The 17,330-nt window shown below is 41.5% G+C and overlaps 1 protein-coding gene, 1 long non-coding RNA gene and 1 pseudogene across 3 annotated transcripts in view; all 3 read right to left on the bottom strand.

Moving 5' to 3' along the window:
* The window catches only part of LOC309651047 (leucine-rich repeat-containing protein 37A3-like), a 58,175-nt pseudogene that overhangs the window by 33,309 nt on the left and 7,536 nt on the right, over positions 1 to 17,330 (bottom strand). The window contains exon 6 of the transcript in view: positions 258 to 329. The product of the transcript in view is annotated as a leucine-rich repeat-containing protein 37A3-like (transcript). The remainder of the gene's footprint in view (positions 1 to 257; positions 330 to 17,330) is intronic.
* On the bottom strand, positions 1,323 to 4,018 carry LOC309651071. The gene is made up of 2 exons (XR_014257908.1): positions 3,818 to 4,018; positions 1,323 to 2,323 (listed from the first exon to the last, which is right to left on the bottom strand). It is a non-coding gene; the product is annotated as an uncharacterized lncRNA (long non-coding RNA).
* LOC309651060 (leucine-rich repeat-containing protein 37B-like) lies at positions 12,115 to 13,873 on the bottom strand. The gene is made up of 2 exons (XM_082443352.1): positions 12,978 to 13,873; positions 12,115 to 12,255 (listed from the first exon to the last, which is right to left on the bottom strand). The coding sequence occupies exons 1-2, from the start codon at positions 13,492 to 13,494 to the stop codon at positions 12,248 to 12,250; spliced, it is 525 nt and encodes a 174-aa protein (XP_082299478.1). The 5' UTR covers positions 13,495 to 13,873; the 3' UTR covers positions 12,115 to 12,247.

Genomic DNA, 17,330 nt, shown 5'->3' with positions numbered 1-17,330 from the left:
TCAGACCTCATTACCACTTTTCCTCTACAACTAAAGTGTATTTTTCTATCTATACCTTGTCTATATAATGAAAAAATTAAAAATGAATAGGAGATATATAGTGCTAGTGATGGGCTGGGACCCTACACAGACTTAAAGAATTGTAGAATTTTATTGCTAGGAGAAACTGAAGAGATTATCTAACTTGAACCCCTTAATTATTTTATAGATAATCTACTTTATAGATAAGAACTCATAAATAAATATGATTAACTTACAAATATCGGAGGGATAGCAAGCCTTCAAAGGAGTCCTTATGTAATTCAGTCAAATAATTTTCACTGAGAATTCTGAAAAATGAAAAGGTTATTTCTGGATCAAACTGCAAAATAACTACAACTATGTACTACATAGGACTAACTCCTATATGTGGAGGAAAGCTGGGTAATGGTGCCACCTAAACAACCTAATTCTTATCTAATTTAGGGATGGTGATTTCTGCTCTGTTTTCATTTGAACCTTCTTTTCACGTCCTCCTTTCTGTCCATCTCTCTCCATCACGCATGTGCACGCGTGCGCACACACACACACACACACCCCCACACACACCCACGCCCCACCCACTCTTCCCACCAAATCACATAGTTAATGCCTACTCTCTAGATCACGAAGTCTCTGTTAGAACCCAGCTCTGGGTGGCACCAACGTTGCAGAGCTGCCCTTCCCTCCTCTCTTTCCCCAAACCTTATTGGGAAGTCCCACACACAGCTGTATCAGGGCAAATGAAGCCATCTGATTTTTTCCCGCATTAAAAATTGTTTGAAAACTAAAATGGGCATAAAATATACATAACTGTTCAATAATTCAATTGAACAACTGTTCAACTGTTTAATAATTACAAAACAGACCCCCACGTAATACCATTCATGTCAGGAAAGAATCCTGCCAGCATCCCAGAAGACCCCGTGTGCCCCTTTCCAATCACAACCCTCTCTCTGACTTCCTAGAGGGAACCACTATCCTGACTTTAATAATAATTTCCTTGCTTTTTAAATGTAGTTTTGCCTTTTCTCTATCAGCCATAAACAACACAGTTTAGTCTTGCTTCTTCTTGAACTTTATATAAGTGGAATCATATTATATGTATTATTTTCCACATTGCTTCTTTCATTCAACATTATTTTGTAAAGTTATTTTATTTTTGCCTGTAGTATGTAGTGTTGCATGTCCAACTACATGAGGCTTCTGAGTATTTGAAAGTGGCTAATGTGACTGAGTTGAATTTTTAATTTAATTAATTTCAATTATTTTAAAATTAAAATTTTAAAAACTGATACTCAATGTAATTATTGGAAAATGTTTATGTTAGCAACAATTTGCATATGTGATACTACATTTTTGACTGTAAATTTTATGAAATCTCAATACCGATCAAGTATTTGTAATAAAATTTAGCAACCAAATTGTGATTTCAAAGAGTTAGTATGGGAAAAAAATATAGATTCTCTCATTAATTTTTAGATTGATTACATGTAGATATGATAACACTTTGGATAGTTTTAAATACTTAGCATGAAAAAAACATAGAATATCTTATTAATAATGTATATAATGATTACATGTTAAAATGAAAATATTTTGTAAATAAGGGTTAAGTAAAAGATATTAACATTTATTTCATCCGTTTCATTTTACTTGTGTTTTTAAGTGGCTACCAGAAAATTTAAGATTACTTATGTGGCTTGCGTTATGTTTCTGATGAAGGGTATGACTTCTAAGTATGATTATACCACACTTTATTCATTCTACTGTTGGTGTATACTGAGATTTTTCTAGTTTTGATTTATTAAAAACAATACTGCTGGGCTTCCCTGGTGGCGCAGTGGCTGGGAGTCTGCCTGCCAATGCAGGGGACGCGGGTTCGAGCCCTGGTCTGGGAGGATCCCACATGCCACGGAGCGACTGGGCCCGTGAGCCACAATTGCTGAGCCTGCGCGTCTGGAGCCTGTGCTCCGCAACAAGAGAGGCCACAATAGTGAGAGGCCCGCGCACCGCGATGAAGAGTGGCCCCCGCTTGCCGCAACTGGAGAAAGCCCTCGCACAGAAACGAAGACCCAACTCAGCCATAAATAAATAAATAAATAAATAAATAAATAAATAAATAAAATTTAAACAAAAACAATACTACTTTGAACATTCTTGTATTTGTATCCTGATACATATTTGCCCGAGTTTGTCTAGGATGTAATAGGGATACAAAATTGTTTCCTAAGAAGTTGTGCTATTTCAAGTTGGCAGATTGAAACATGTCAAGTCTCCACCCCTTCAACTTCCACCAAAATCCCTAAGAATGACATAACGAGAATCCCTAGAAAAGATATAACTTAAGAATCACGACCTTAGCTCAATGTGTGGGAGCAGCTCCACAAATGCTCCCCTACCAGAAACGTCCTGGAGCTACTACAGGGTGATCAGTTGGAATAGTGTGGTAGGAGCAGCCTACAGCACACATCAACCCCACATCTTTCCCCCTTGATCCAGGCAGCAAAAGGTGTCTTCCTCTAGGCAGGAGCAATTGGTGTTAGAAAGGGGGCAAGGTCTCAGAACCCTGGAAGAAAGGTATGCACTCCCTGACTAGCCACCAGAAGGCACCTTCCACCTCTGCCTTATCCTCAGGGGAACCCATTGGGAGTAATAAGCCCCAACAGCTCATTTCACTTCTCCCCTAAAGCTGGGAAACAAACGCAGTAGAATCTCAACTACAAAGATGAATTACACTCAGGAAGGACCAAACAATGTGAGAAAGCCAACTCCATTAAGGACAGAAAGCAAAAACAAACATAAGAGCTTATAGCCAATGAATCAGAGTTAACAAAGCACAAGAGGACCTTAGGATAGCACAATTATTACCCTCAGACAGATGTAAGCAGATAGTGCATCCATTAATCAACTCAAGAATATACAAATGAAAAGTGTTGGCAATAATAAAAAATCTCAGTACATGAGAAGCAGAAATGACAGTTAAAAAATAAATTAGGAAACTGAGAGATCCAGCCAATGACTTCTCCAGAATGCAGAATGAAGGGAGCAGGAAGGATTCACAGTCAAGCCTGACGCCTGGGTCTGCCAGAGGAATGTTAAGCCCTTTGCTTCCGCTGGTCTCACGATAAAGACTAGGAACATGCTGCGGGGAGGAGGGGGTGGTGTTTTGCACCTGTTTCTTATAGCTGATAAGCAGGAAGGCACATAGCCAGTATCCCAAGAGTGGAGTGAGGGAGTAGTAGAGAGAGTCAGTACAGAAGAAACTCTATAAGACGTCAGAGGTAGATTTCTCGTGCCTGGAAGAATCCCCTTCCTTGCAGGTGATATTAACAGTGGTACATCCTTCAGGAGCCTTGGGGATCTGAGCACAGGCTATGTTGCCTTGTGAAACTATTTCCACTGAGTTCTGCATTTAAAACCTTCTGCTTTTCACTCACAGTGTCTCTTGGTCACATATTTATATTAATTCCATCTCACAGCTTAATTCCAGCTCATAAATTAATTCTTTACTCATAGCTTATGAGAATTAAAATATTACTACCTGGAAACTCTGCAACTCAGTTATTAAGGTGGTTCATATTATACAGAATATAGTCACACACATTTTTAAAAGATCACTAAAACAAAAACACAAGAGACTTCAATTCCCACAAAGAACTCTTGGAGCCCTGAGCATGCTTCAAAGACCCTGACCTCAATTTGAAATTCACCATGTTAGAAGGAATCGCAGTGATTGTCAGAATACATGTTAGGGGGAATGGTCAACAGATGGTGCTAAGACTGATTGTTTTCTCACCTCTAAGTAGTGGTTTCACATTTCCATGGAAATGATCCAAAAAGAAAAAAACCAAATCAATATGTCCAACGACATTTATGGTAACCCTTTTCACACCTTCAAAGGTAGGAAAAAACTCTACCTCCCCATATCGCATAACCAAACTGCATGTATATACCATAAATGACATACAAACGTCACAGGAAATGATGGTATATGAAAAAAAGCTATACAAAAGTGGAACTCACATATACTGATTATAACTTTGAACGCTGACAAGGATTCAGGAAGTACAGCAAAGAGATGGGGCTGATCCTCCACTCTTTATGGCACTGTCTTCTCTGATTGGCTGATGCCCATACCAGACTGGTTAGAGTTTGAATATCATGGTAGGACAGGGGGTAACCAAACAGTATGTATTTCAAATTAATGGGGTTTCTTTCTGTGAAGTTGTTTGGATGACAGGATAGTAGAAATTTTAAAAATAACAACGGTAAATTCAGCCTAGAAGTAAAGTTTAGACTGAGAATGAGTCAGTCACCAAAAAATTACCCAAAAAGGAGCTTCAAATAAGCAATAACTCAATAACTGAAATAAAATACATTAATCTGTAGAACTCCAAATCTTCATTTTGACGGAGGAAAAAAATTTTAAACTATGGGGAATCAGAGTTAAAGCCAGATCTAAAACTTTCTCACACCATGAAAATATCAAAACCAGGCATGAAGTAACACTTAAGAAAGATCCATGTCTAACTTCTGACCAGGGTTCTGGTCTACGGCAATCTTCTGAATTTCACATTCATTCTTGATTCTGTATTATTGACAATTATCCTTCTCTCCACCTCTGTAACTTCTAGGAAATTGAGAGGGCTCAGGGTTTGTTTGTTTGATTGATTTAACTATATATGTAATGCAAACAATAGGCCTTTCTGGAACTGATTTACTCTGCTTCCCCTGCTTTCTTTCTCTCCAAAGTACTTAGCAATGCTTGAAATTATACCTATCTATTTATTATACTTATATACTTATTTTTATATACTTGTAAACCCCCTGAGAACTGGAATACTTGGGCTGTTTCATTCTTGGGCCTGTGACCCTAGCATGTAAAACAGTTCCTGGCATATAGTAGATACTCAAAAAATATTTATTGAATGAATTCAGAAAGTGACAAGTTATCAACTATCAGATACTTTTACTTAAAACAAATTATCCATTTATCGTCACTCATGAGGATAAGTACAGGAAAAGAAATGTCTTTCTTCTCCCCTACATTTGTGACTCAATCTTTTGAGACAAGAATCCTTTGAGAATTTCAGAAAAGCAATGGTTCTTTTCCCTAAAAAAACTGCACTTTCTTGAACACACGCAAAAGTGTGCATGCAATTTCGACTTGTGGATCATCCTTTTAGGGCAGAGGTCTGTGAATAGAGAGGACTGAATCCAGAGTGCCAAACTTGGATGGGAAATAAAATTACATCTCAGTTTTCACAAATCTCTAACTAAAATCAGCACTTCCTTCCATTATGAATGTAGGCAACAAACCACAGTAGATCAACAGTATAGTTAATTTGGTCCCCAATAGAAATCACAGGTCATTTCATATCACGTATATGCTGCAGATACCTCGAAATATCATTTATTCTCATCACTACCCTGGAGTTATAATATTTATTAGACCTACCACTATATCTTGTTATTTAATGTGTTAAGAGAAGCATATTTATTACTGTCTCACTAATTTTAAAAATATTCTGAAAACTATTTCAATACAGTTGGTTTCCTTTGTTTTCCTATATAGTTTGACTTATTATACATTATAAAACATTATCCCAAGAACATAAGCTTCTGTAGCTTGCCAAAGAGGTATACACGGGGGAGCAGGAGGTATAAAGAAATTCTGCTTTGGGGAAACACTGACCTCAAGTTAGGAACCTCTGCTTATAAGGTAGAAACCTCAAGCTGACTTAGAAATCTTCAAACCTTACCAGACTCATGTTATAGTGTATCGCCTCCCAAACACATGCTTTTTAAAAATTAATTTTTTAATTTCAATTTATTTTTTAAAAATATGTCATATAGGGCTTCCCTGGCGGCGCAGTGGTTGAGAATCTGCCTGCTAGTGCAGGGGACACGGGTTCGAGCCCTGGTCTGGGAAGATCCCACATGCCGCAGAGCAACTGGGCCCGTGAGCCACAACTACTGAGCCTGCGCGTCTGGAGCCTGTGCTCCGCAACAAGAGAGGCCGCGATAGTGAGAGGCCCGCGCACCGCGATGAAGAGTGGCCCCCGCTTGCCGCAACTGGAGAAAGCCCTCGCACAGAAACAAAGACCCAACACAGCCAAAAATAAATAAATTAAAATAACTTAAAAGAAAAATCACAGTTCGAGTACTTTAAAAAAAAAAAAAAGCAAAAAAAAAAAAAAAGAAAATATGTCATATATACTCACATCTCAAAATTCCAAAAATATGTAGCACACAATTCAAACTTTTTCTCTTACCTCTGTCCCTCAGTCTACCACCCCCCTCCACTCCCAGAGGAAATTAAGTTATCTATTTCTTGTGCCAAATGACTTTCATTTTTCTTACAAGTTTGCGAAATAAAATCTCCAAGTTAGATACTATCACGGGAAATATAAACTACATATACTATTTACGAAATCTGTAAATTAAAACGAATTGCCTGGTTCTAGCATTTTTTTCCTTACCAATAAGATATCCGACTAAGGGGGCATCTCTTTAAGGGTGGTCATAATACCTGTTTTTAGATTGAATGTTATGTCTTTTATTATTAATTCAGAAGTCATTTATGACTTGTCTATTCAAATTGAACTAAGGATATGACCACAGACTGTCATGAAAAATTACTTTGAATGTTTTTTTCCAAAATCACTTATGGATCTAAACTGACTTTTTCTACAAATCAATAAAAAAAATAGTAACAGAAAAATGGGCAAAGGACAGACATTTCAGAGATGAAATACAAATGTTCAGTAAACATATAAAGATATTTAAGTTCACAAGTAATACGAAAAATTCAAATTCAGATGGGACCCCTTTTATTCAGCCGTCAGATTAGCAAAAAAAAAAAAAAAAAAAAAAAAGGGAGACTATCCAGTGTTGGTAGGGTGTGGGGAAATGAATGTCATCACAGCAGGATGACTGGAGTATAAGCTGGCACAACTTTTTCGAAGGCAATTAAAATTTTATATCTAAATAGCCTTCACCCCAACAATCCCATTTCTAGATAACTATTCTATAGAAATAAATGACCAGGCTCACAAAAATGCATGTACAAGGATATTCATTGCAGCAATGCAAGTAACAAGACAACTGGACATAATCGAAACATCCTTCAATAGGGGCATTATTAAACTGTGATACATTCATACTATGGAATACTATGCAGGAGTTTAAATGAATGGGGTAACCCTCTATGTACTGGGAAGGAAAGAAATCAAAGACATATCATGAAATGAAGGAATCAAGTTGCAGGATGTTACTTACGTAAAAAAAGGTAAGAAAAACACACAAACCTATTTTGCTATCTGTAAGTATGTATGTACTCAAACGTATGGAAAAGAGTCTGCAAGGATTAATACTAAACTCAAAGTAGTGGGTGGGGGATTAGGGCACAAGGAGGGTTTTCACTATACCTGTTATTTCATTGTTATCTATTGAGAATATAATCATGTATTACTTGTATAATGGAAAGTAAGTTTAAATTGTCTCTTACTGATTTTAAAGAGGTCCTGCCAAATTTAATTTTTAAAATAAACACAGAATTTCAATCATCAGGTTGCTTTGGGATATGGAAGGGGAAATACCTTTTCTCACAGGTATTGACCTCAAAATTCTGGACCAAGAAGGATCTTACAATGCAGTTAACTTTTTGTATTCATATTTGGGGAGAGTATACTCACAGCTTCTCAGTCCAGCGGTATGCCTTCCGTATACTTTCATCAATGTAAGAAATAGAGTTTCCTTGGAAATTTCTGTGAAGAAACACAGTTCATATCCTTGAATAGGTAGGAAAAGAATGTAGAGAATAAGGAAAAGAATCATGGCCACCGTGTGGGGAATATTCAAATGCAGAAAAGACCAGCTTTCTAATTCCCACAGCTTATCAGCTTCCCGGTGTGCACAATTAATAAAAACATACTGTGAGGCCACTGGCACAAACAATGAGGCATCTCCTCAGAACCTGAACTTCCTATCTGTCCAATTTCTTGGATACATAATGCCAATTACTTTTTTTCCAAAATCACTTATGTGTCTAAAATGACTCCTACAAATCAATGAGAAAAATGGCAAACATTTATCAATATCAGCAAATGAATATAAAGAAATCCTATGCTAGGCAACACCAAAGCTTTGGCTCACTGCCCTCAGAATCTGTCCAGGTGTTAGAAGGATATGGGCAATTAGAAATTAGAGGGACTAATACGAAAATATCTCTTAAGCATATTGCATAGGGAAAAGCACGAGTTACTGAGCAAGGAGTAAAGTTATTACCTCATTAGGGGAACAAAATGCAAAGGAAAGAGCTCGGAAGGAAGGACACACATCAAAACAGTAACAGGAGTTACCTTACTGGTGGTAGGGAAGGTGGGGTGGAATTTTCACATTTTATCCTATATACTTCTGTGACATTTCTTTTTTTAAACAGTGAGAATGTATCCATGAATTAGACATGTTTAAGAGAAGCTGTTAAACGCCTGAGGTTCAGTTTGAACCACTAACTCAGTGGATGACTTTGAATCTTTAGCTTTAGCTTTGTCCTCTTCCCTCAGCAACAATGTAACTGTTCAGTTAATATGCACATTTTTCACGCGAGTCAGAAATAAGTCAAAACGGATACCTGTCTGCCCGTCTGCCTGAGGGACATTTCCACTCAAACAGAGCCTTCTGGTTGCTTTATGCTCACCAATAAAAGATGCCTAAGACTGAACTCATCTCCCTCAAACTGACTCTGCTTGCCAACTGCTGGATTTCCACCTGTTATACCACCATCATTCTGCCCATCAACACATGTGATTTGTCTCTTTCCTGTACTACAATCCCCCAACTCTAGTCAATTACTACATCTTGTCAGTTTTTCCTCTGTAGTACTCTCAGGATTTTCTTTCTACTTCCATCACAACCACTCTAATTTGGCCCCTTCTCACTTTACTCCTAGATTTTGCTAAAGCATTCTATTTGGACTCCCTGAATCAAGCGTTCCTCTCTAGATCGCTCTACATATGAAATCTAAAATCAGCCTCTTGTTTTAATCATTTGTCTCTCTTGCTTGAAAACTTGCATGGCTCCCCATATCTCAGAGCGTAACTTTCCGTAACATTGCCGATAGCCAAGGTTTTTCATAATCCTATCTTTCATTGTTGCCTAACCCAATTCTTTACAGCCAGACTAATCTATTAAATTCTGATCATCCCTGCAGTCACACCTTTGCCTAGACTGTACTGTCTATTATTTTTCTGACAAATCACAGCCAATCTTTAAGTCCCAGCTAAAGATTTAGCTTATCCATGCTGCATTCCGTGACCTCCACACCCCTGTGATTACAGGTTCTGGTGAATTACAGCACCTATCTGTATTTCTCTGAATACTTAATTATATATTACCTCCCTTTTAAGGCATATCCCCTTTCTCCCCACTTGTCACTGTCATGTTCTGGAGACAATGCCATAGACTTCTGTGGCTCCCACAGTACTTAGCCCTGGGTTGGGCACAAAATGGGTGCTACATATAGAAAGCCAGGGGACAAAGATGAGTTCTAGATAGAACTGAGGGGTTGAATAATAATAATAGCTAACACTAAAATATATGCTAGGCACTGATAGAAGACCTTTACCTATATTAACTCATCTAAATCTCCCAATGAGATTGGAGTCATGGGGAGATTTAGGAGTCATAGGAGTCATCCTATGAGAGGATGACTACCATAATCCCCATTGTACAGATGAGGAAATTGAGTCATACAGCTAATAAATGACAGACCTGGGTTCAAACCCAGGTAGTCTGGCTCCGGAATCTCTACTCTTAACCACTTTGTTGTATTACCACCAATGAGATGGGGAGAGGGACATGTCGCTGTAAAGAGGATGGAGTAAAGAGGGGAGAAGAGTAGATGTTAAGGAATTAAAGAATGGGGTAAAAAAATGGAGAAGGAAAAAATAAGGGCAATTAAAAGTAAAAGACTGGAGGAGAGGGAAAAATAGTAAGAAGGAGAATGAAGACAAGGAATCATTGACAAACAAAAGGTGGAAACAGAAAGTCAGTCAATGTGGGCTGGGGAGATAAGGAGGACCCAGGAAGACCTGAAGAAAGGCTGCCATGTCAGGCAGGAGGCAGAGAACAAATGAGGAAAGGCGATTCTTACATGATGGTGAAGGTGCCGTTGTAGGCGTTAGGCTCTGGCTCAGGCACTCTGTGGAGCTTCTGCTTTGGGCTGAGACCAACACACGACAGTGTCTCATTTTTGCAGGTACAGAGCTCACATATGCTGATGTTTGTGGTGGCATTCTGTTCTGGCTGCTTCTTTTCTGGGGTATATTTTACACCAGGAAGACCAGTGGGTACCGAATACTGAGTCAAAGGAACTGTCTCAGATGGCCTTGGTTGCTGAGATGTGTTAACTCCCAGGTCCCCAGGTGGAACTGTGACTTGAGTCAGGTTTGGCTGTGCAAGTGTCACCTCAGGGTGTTTTGGAGGGGGAGCTGTAGTCTGCTGCAGGGCTGTAGAATGTTCAGACTCTGTAGTAGGTTCTGGAGTTGTGGTAAGCCCCTGGTCTAAAGGTTGAACTCTGACACTGGGTGATGTTGGAGGCTCAGTGTGATCCTGATCTGGTGCTGGAACTATTGGGTTCTGATATACTGGAGGCTGAGCTACAAAAACCTCCTTAGGTGGTTCTGGAGGCTGGGTTAAGGTCTCCTGCATGGTTGGAGAAGGTTCATCCTCCTTAGTGGGTTCGGGCCTTATGGTCAGTTCAAGGTCCAAAGGTTGAATTGTGACCTCAGTCAAGGTTGGATGCTGAGCCTGAACATGCTCTGGATTTGGAAATGTCACCTCGGGGTATGTTGGTTGAGTTGGGGCTCCCTGCTGAACTGGAAAAGGTTCAACATTTTCAGTGGGGGTTGGATGCTGATCTGAAACCTCTTGCTGGACTGACAAAGGTTCCAACTGCTCAGGGGACACTGTAGACTGAGCCGAGGTTTCTTGTTGGGGTGGAGAAGTTTCAACCTCATTAGTGAACGCTGGAGTTACGATAAGTGCAAGACCCACAGGTTTAACAGTGACATCGGGCCGCTGCAGAAGCTGAGCTTGATCCTGACCTAGAGGAGAAACTGTTGTCACATGATGCTCCGGAGAGAAAACTACAGTCACATTAGAGAGCTCTGGAGACTGAGTTGGAGAGGATTCAACCTCACCAGGAGACTGTGGATGCTGAGCTCTGGCTTCCTGCTGAGGTGGAGAAGGTACAACCTCAGGAGCCTGTGGATGCTGATCTGGAGTCTCCTGCTGGGTTGTGGCAGGTGTAACTTCTTCTCCAGGATGCTCTGGATACTGAGCTGGGGTCTCCTCTTGTACTGAAGGTTTGTTATGTGGACCGGCTTCTGGAGATTGGGCTGAAGCCTCCTGTTGAACTGGCAAAGGTTCAAGCTCCTCAGGTGGCTGTGAAGGCAGCGTGGGGGCCTCATGCTGGGTTGTAGAAAATTCTGCATTAGTAAGGGGCACTGAGGCCTGAGCTGAAGGCTTCTGCTGATTTGGAGAAGGCCCCACCTCTGGCGTGGGTTCTTTTGTTATGGTAAGCTCCACATCTGCAGGTTTGACAGCGACACTGGATAAGTTTGAATGCTCAGCATGATGGTGACTTGGAGGTGAAACTGTCATTTCGAGATGCTCTGGAGGTTGAGCTGGCTGTTCCTGTTGAGTTGGAGAAGGTTCCACCTCCCCTGAAGAAGGCTCTGGAGGCGGAGCTGGTTGCTCCCGCTCACGTGAAGGCTCAACCTCTCCAGGAGGCTCTGGAGGCTTAGCTAAGGTCTCTTGTTGGGTTGGAGAAGATTCTCTCTCCTCAGGATGCTCAAGAGGTGGAGCCAGGGCCTCCTGCTGAGCTGTAGGAAGTTCAGCTTCCGTAGTGGGCTCTGGAGTGATGGTAAGTTCCAAATCCAGAGGTTGAAGTGTAACACTGGGCAAGTTTGAATGAGCGTGACGCTGAACGCCAGGTAGAGATGCTACCTCATCACTCACTGGAATTTGAAGTACATACTCAGTAGGGAACCCTGGAGTCTCAGTTGGGGCCTCTTGATGGAGTAGAGAAGGTTCAACCTCCTCAGGGAGCTCTGGAGGCTGAGATGGGGCCCGCTGCTGGACTGGCGGAGGTTCAACCTCCTCAGGGCTCTCTGGAGGCTGAGATGGCGTCTCCTGCTGGACTGGAGAAGGTTCAAGCTCGTTAGTGACCTGTGGAGTTATGGTAAGTGCCAGACCCAGAGGTTTAACAGTGACATGGTACAAATTTGACTGCTGAGCTTCATTTACCCCATGATGTGCTACTGGTTGAACTACAACCTCCTTAAGTGTCTCCAAAGGCTGGGCTAGGGCCTCCTGAGGACTTGAAGTTTCTAGTTCCTCAGGGGCCTCTGAAGGCTGAGATCGAGCCTCCTGATGAAGTGGAGGTGGTTCCACCTCTTCAGTGGGCTCTGGATGCTGAGCCTGGGCCTCTGCCTGGGGTGAAAAAGATTCAACCTCCTCAGGGGTCTGTGGATGCTGAGCAGGGGCCTCTTGCTGGGGTAAAGATTCAGCCTCCTCAGTTAGCTCTGGATGACGAGCTTGGGCCTCCTGCTGGGATGGGGAAATTTCAGCTTCCTCAGGGGGCTCTGGAGGTTCATCTGGGCTCCCCAGAAAATCTGTAGGTAGCCTCTCCTCAGGATAAAAGGCATCCATACTGGGATCTAAATAATCACCCTGCAACTGTTGTTCTAGACCCTGAATTTTTTCTTCAAATTGGCCTGTAGTTCCAACAAATTTGGCAAGCCGTTGATGCTGAACTAGATCGTTCTTCAGGTTTGGGGGTGAAACAATAAACTTCACTGGTTTTGAGCTCTTACTACCTAGATGTGGAACAAGTATTTTAAATGACTGGTGACCTTCAGCCTGATCTGGACCTACGTTTTTACTCTTACTTTTGTGTCGAGAAGGCAGAACCAAGGCCTGATTCTGATTCCAATCCAGCACTGGAACTTCCTCTGGGAGCTTTTGATGTTGGGTTTGCTTGTTATTCAGATCCTGATGTGGAACAGCAAACTGATCTGGCCCTGTAGGCAGCTCTCCAACCGAATCCGTGTCCGGGTATGGAACCTCAGTCTCAGTCAACTCCTGATGAGGCGGGGCCAACATCTGGACTGGAGACGAGGACGTCAAATAATTAAAGCGCCCGGCTTCTGCCAGGGGTGTAAGGGCATGGGGCAATTTGGGAGGGGGGTCTGAGGCGTATGAAGACCAAGCCTCGGTCAGCCGCGCGGGGTTGGGTGTCACCTGGACGGGGTCCAGGGCCCACTCCGGAGGCTGAACTGCCAGGACTACTAGCCACAGTTGTTGCCACGTGAGGAAGAGCCGTGGCAACCAAAGGCGCAGCCGGGACATAACACGCGGCGGCTCCCAGGCGCAGTGACCCAGGCCACTGAGGAGCTGGAGCCACATCCTGCGTCCGAGCTGAACCGCTATGCCAGCGCCAACGCGAGGGCTCACGTCAGCAACCGCGTGCCCCTCCCCCGCCTAACGTCCCACCCGTTATTTATGACGTGTTTAGTTCCGCCACCACCATTATTAGGTTCGTGGGGAGATCCAATGCGCGCCACCAGAGTGGGCCTTTTTCCCAGAGTCCCCAGGGCGCAAGCCATTCTTCCCCTTGCAAAAGCGACAATTACCTCCTGCCGGGCCCTCTTCCCAAGCCCTCCCTGCCCTCCCTGGCCCCAAACAAGGAGGCGGGATTTGGGCTGCAGACCCGAGTGGCCCCAAACTCCAGCGGCCCAGGGGTGGCGGGGGGTTGGGAAGGATGCAGAGCTTCCCAAGGAAACCACAGGACCTGGCATTCTGGGAAATTCAAAAGTGCTAGTCCAGTTCTGGCAATGTGAACCCTTCCTCCTCAAAGCTCAAGTCTGAGAGGCATTCTTCCCCCCTTTGGCCACACGGCTGACAAGAAAAGTAGCTGACCTGCAAAATGAGCACCAGTTAGGGTGGCGGGAGGGGAACACACCTTACAGTTATTCTAAAATGTTGCCATTTCCTCCAAACTCTCAGTATTCACGTCTCATTATTAATTCACCACTCTATTAATTAGCCGTTACCACTGAATCAGTGATGACTCCAGAACTTCTGTAGGAGGGGTTTGGGGCAGGTGAGCAATTCATTCTGGGAAAGAGAGTCTAAAACCAAGTGAACGGCCCTTTACATTAGCATGGGAAAACTTCCCCCATCCCACCTTGTCTCAACAGAACCATTAATCTAGAAAAAACTACAGTGTCACTTTTCAGAGGTCTACCCTGTGTGCACACACGGAGAAGACACTTAGAATGTTACAGTCAGCATGTTAAGTAATTTTCTTGAAATACTCTAACTAGCACCCAGTTTACTTTCTTCACAGTCCTTTTCATAATCTATTTAATTTTAGTCCTTTTTAATTGTCTGGTACACCTTTAACACCTAAACCCCAAGAGAGAAGGAGCTTCATCTCATTTCCAGTGCCTAGCACATAATGGTTTCTAAATGGAACTGATTCCAAGATTGGCCTCATTTAGGAATGGATCTGTTGTTATAATCAGGTTTCCGAAATCTTTAGTATCAATACGGAATCCTTTCCTCTCACATTTCACAGGAAGTTAGACTTCTTAAAGCCCAAACGTGGATATGTTTGAAGTTTCCTTGACTGATTTAAATTGAATTAAATTAATTATTTTGTACAGGAAAAACTTTCAAAATTTTTACATTTTTCAGAACATAACCACCTTTTCTTTCTCTACTTTCTTCCCTTCAAAACAAACTTTGCAAACAAAGTTCAAAACAAACTTTGCAACATTGGGGTGAGTTAAGTAATCAGAAATCTAGCCCCAAATTAAGCTCTCAATGACATGAAACACATTTTTTGCTCCCTTTTAATAAAAATCCTATATGCAGTACATTAATGTTTTCTTTTAGCAATTACATTGACAACTTAATCCCTAATTCGAGGCATCCATATAATTGATTTACAGAAAGGTTCTTCTGCAAAACATTTAACACAAGATATATATGAGATGCTGAGATCTGGGTAATATACCTTACTTGAAAGGCATGAATAGTTTTTAAACACTGTAGCATAATCACACTTAAGGCCATAGTTACTTTGTTCCCAAATCCCTGCAATTCTATTTGAGGGGAGTTCTAAAAGGCCTGTGTCTTCTCCTGTGTCCACAACTGTAGACGTACACTGATGGCCCTCAATCCTGCTCTCCAAACTTCAAATAAGGGGCCAGAGACAAGGCTCGGGACTTGGAGAAGTCCTAGAAATTCCCTGCCTCAAAAGCAGTTTCAGAGTTTCACATTTTCCGAAGGATGACAGAGCTGAGTAGACATGCCAAAGTCTTCCAAATCCTGCTGGTTGTTTTGAATTACGGCTACACTGGCTGTGTACCCCTTGAGTTTTTATCTCCACATACTTGAATTAAATCCTGTAGTTCCTCTTCGGTTCTAGCATCATCTGTGACCTCTTCACAGGGTCTATATGCCACAGCTATTTTACCACTTTCTGAAATAAAGTTAACAAGGATCAATTCAGAAGTTTTCTTGTTCTAAAACTTCCTGTATACAATGGTAGCACCCAATAACTAGACATTCTTTTGATTTCTAAAAGCAGAAAATAAGAGCATTTTCCTAGAAGTTCCCTCATCTGACACTTCAGTTTTTATCATAATTATTTGTGAAAAAATATATAAGAAGTGTCAACTTTGGTTCAAAAACCTTTATGATCTTAGAAATAAGAACTAAGGAATAATGACAAAGGAATGAAAAGCTGTGGAAACAAAAATGTTCAATCACAATACAAGTAAATAGGAAGGCATTAGGTGGGGGTCAAAGTGAGTTCAAACCTGGGATAGATACCACTGGACTATAATAGATACTTCATATTAGAAGCAAGGCAAGTGCCTACTCCTTGGGACCAAAATTCTACCAGATACAATGAACAAAGCTTTGGAGACACAGACAGACAGAGAGAGCATTTGAACACTCTACTGGCAGAAACTGGCCCATGTGCCTTTTGGACAATACAGCTTTCCTCAAGGCAAGCTAGAGCCACCAGGCTTTTTGGTCCAAGGAGTTTTGAGTACATATAAGGAATACCTTTGCATATTAGGGACAAACAACCCAGACATTTAGTTTGGTTCTTAAAGGTTGTTACCCAGAGTTGACAGCTGATGGAGATTCTGCCTGATGACCAGGGAAGTCAAACTTCACTGGAAGGACTGCCCAGCCTGGAAGGCCAAGACCAATCCAGGGTCAACTCTTACAAGCAAATAAGGTCTCTGACAACTTAGCTAGGATTTCTCAGTCTCTACGCCTGCAGGGCTGTGAAGCAGGGGAGCAATTCTGTTCCGGGAATCTACTAATCATAGAGTTTCCTTTGGGCACAGCCTGTCACATTCTCACCGCTGTATAACTCGATAGGGAACACAATCAACGCTATTCAGTAGCATGACCACTTTCAAGGCTCACAAAAACGTAGCCGATTATTATATAAGAATTTTTTACAGAACTAGAACAAAAAATCTTAAAATCTGCATGGAGACACGAAAGACCCCGAATAGCCAAAGCAGTCTTGAGGGAAAAAATTGGAGCTGGAGGAATCAGACTCCCTGACTTCAGACTATACTACAAAGCTACAGTAATCAAGACAATATGGTACTGGCACAAAAACAGAAACATAGATCAATGGAACAAGATAGAAAGCCCAGAGATTAATCCACGCACCTATGGTCAACTAATCTATGACAAAGGAGGCAAAGATATACAATGGAGAAAAGACAGTCTCTTCAATAAGTGGTGCTGGGAAAACTGGACAGCTACATGTAAAAGAATGAAATTAGAATACTCCCTAACACCAAACACAAAAATAAACTCAAAATGGATTAGAGACCTAAATATAAGACTGGACACTATAAAACCCTTAGAGGAAAACATAGGAAGAACACTCTTTGACATAAATCACAGCAAGATCTTTTTTGATCCACCTCCTAGAGTAATGGAAATAAAAACAAAAATAAACAAGTGGGACCTAATGAAACTTCAAAGCTTTTGCACAGCAAAGGAAACCATAAACAAGACGAAAAGACAACCCTCAGAATGGGAGAAAATATTTGCAAATGAATCAACGGACAAAGGATTAATCTCCAAAATATATAAACAGCTCATTCAGCTCAATATTAAAGAAACAAACACCCCAATCCAAAAATGGGCAGAAGACCTAAACAGACATTTCTCCAAAGAAGACATACAGACGGCCA

This window comes from Balaenoptera physalus (assembly GCF_965194825.1).
Source record: "Balaenoptera physalus genome assembly, chromosome: 20".
Taxonomy (NCBI): Eukaryota; Metazoa; Chordata; class Mammalia; order Artiodactyla; family Balaenopteridae; genus Balaenoptera; species Balaenoptera physalus.
The sequence above is the reverse complement of the archived record's forward strand: the minus strand, read 5'-3'. Positions and strand labels throughout refer to the sequence as shown.

What these genes read in the sequence shown, in the direction of transcription:
- LOC309651060 (XM_082443352.1), bottom strand. Translation starts at nt 13,494, where the DNA reads ATGTGGCTCCAGCTCCTCAGTGGCCTGGGTCACTGCGCCTGGGAGCCG.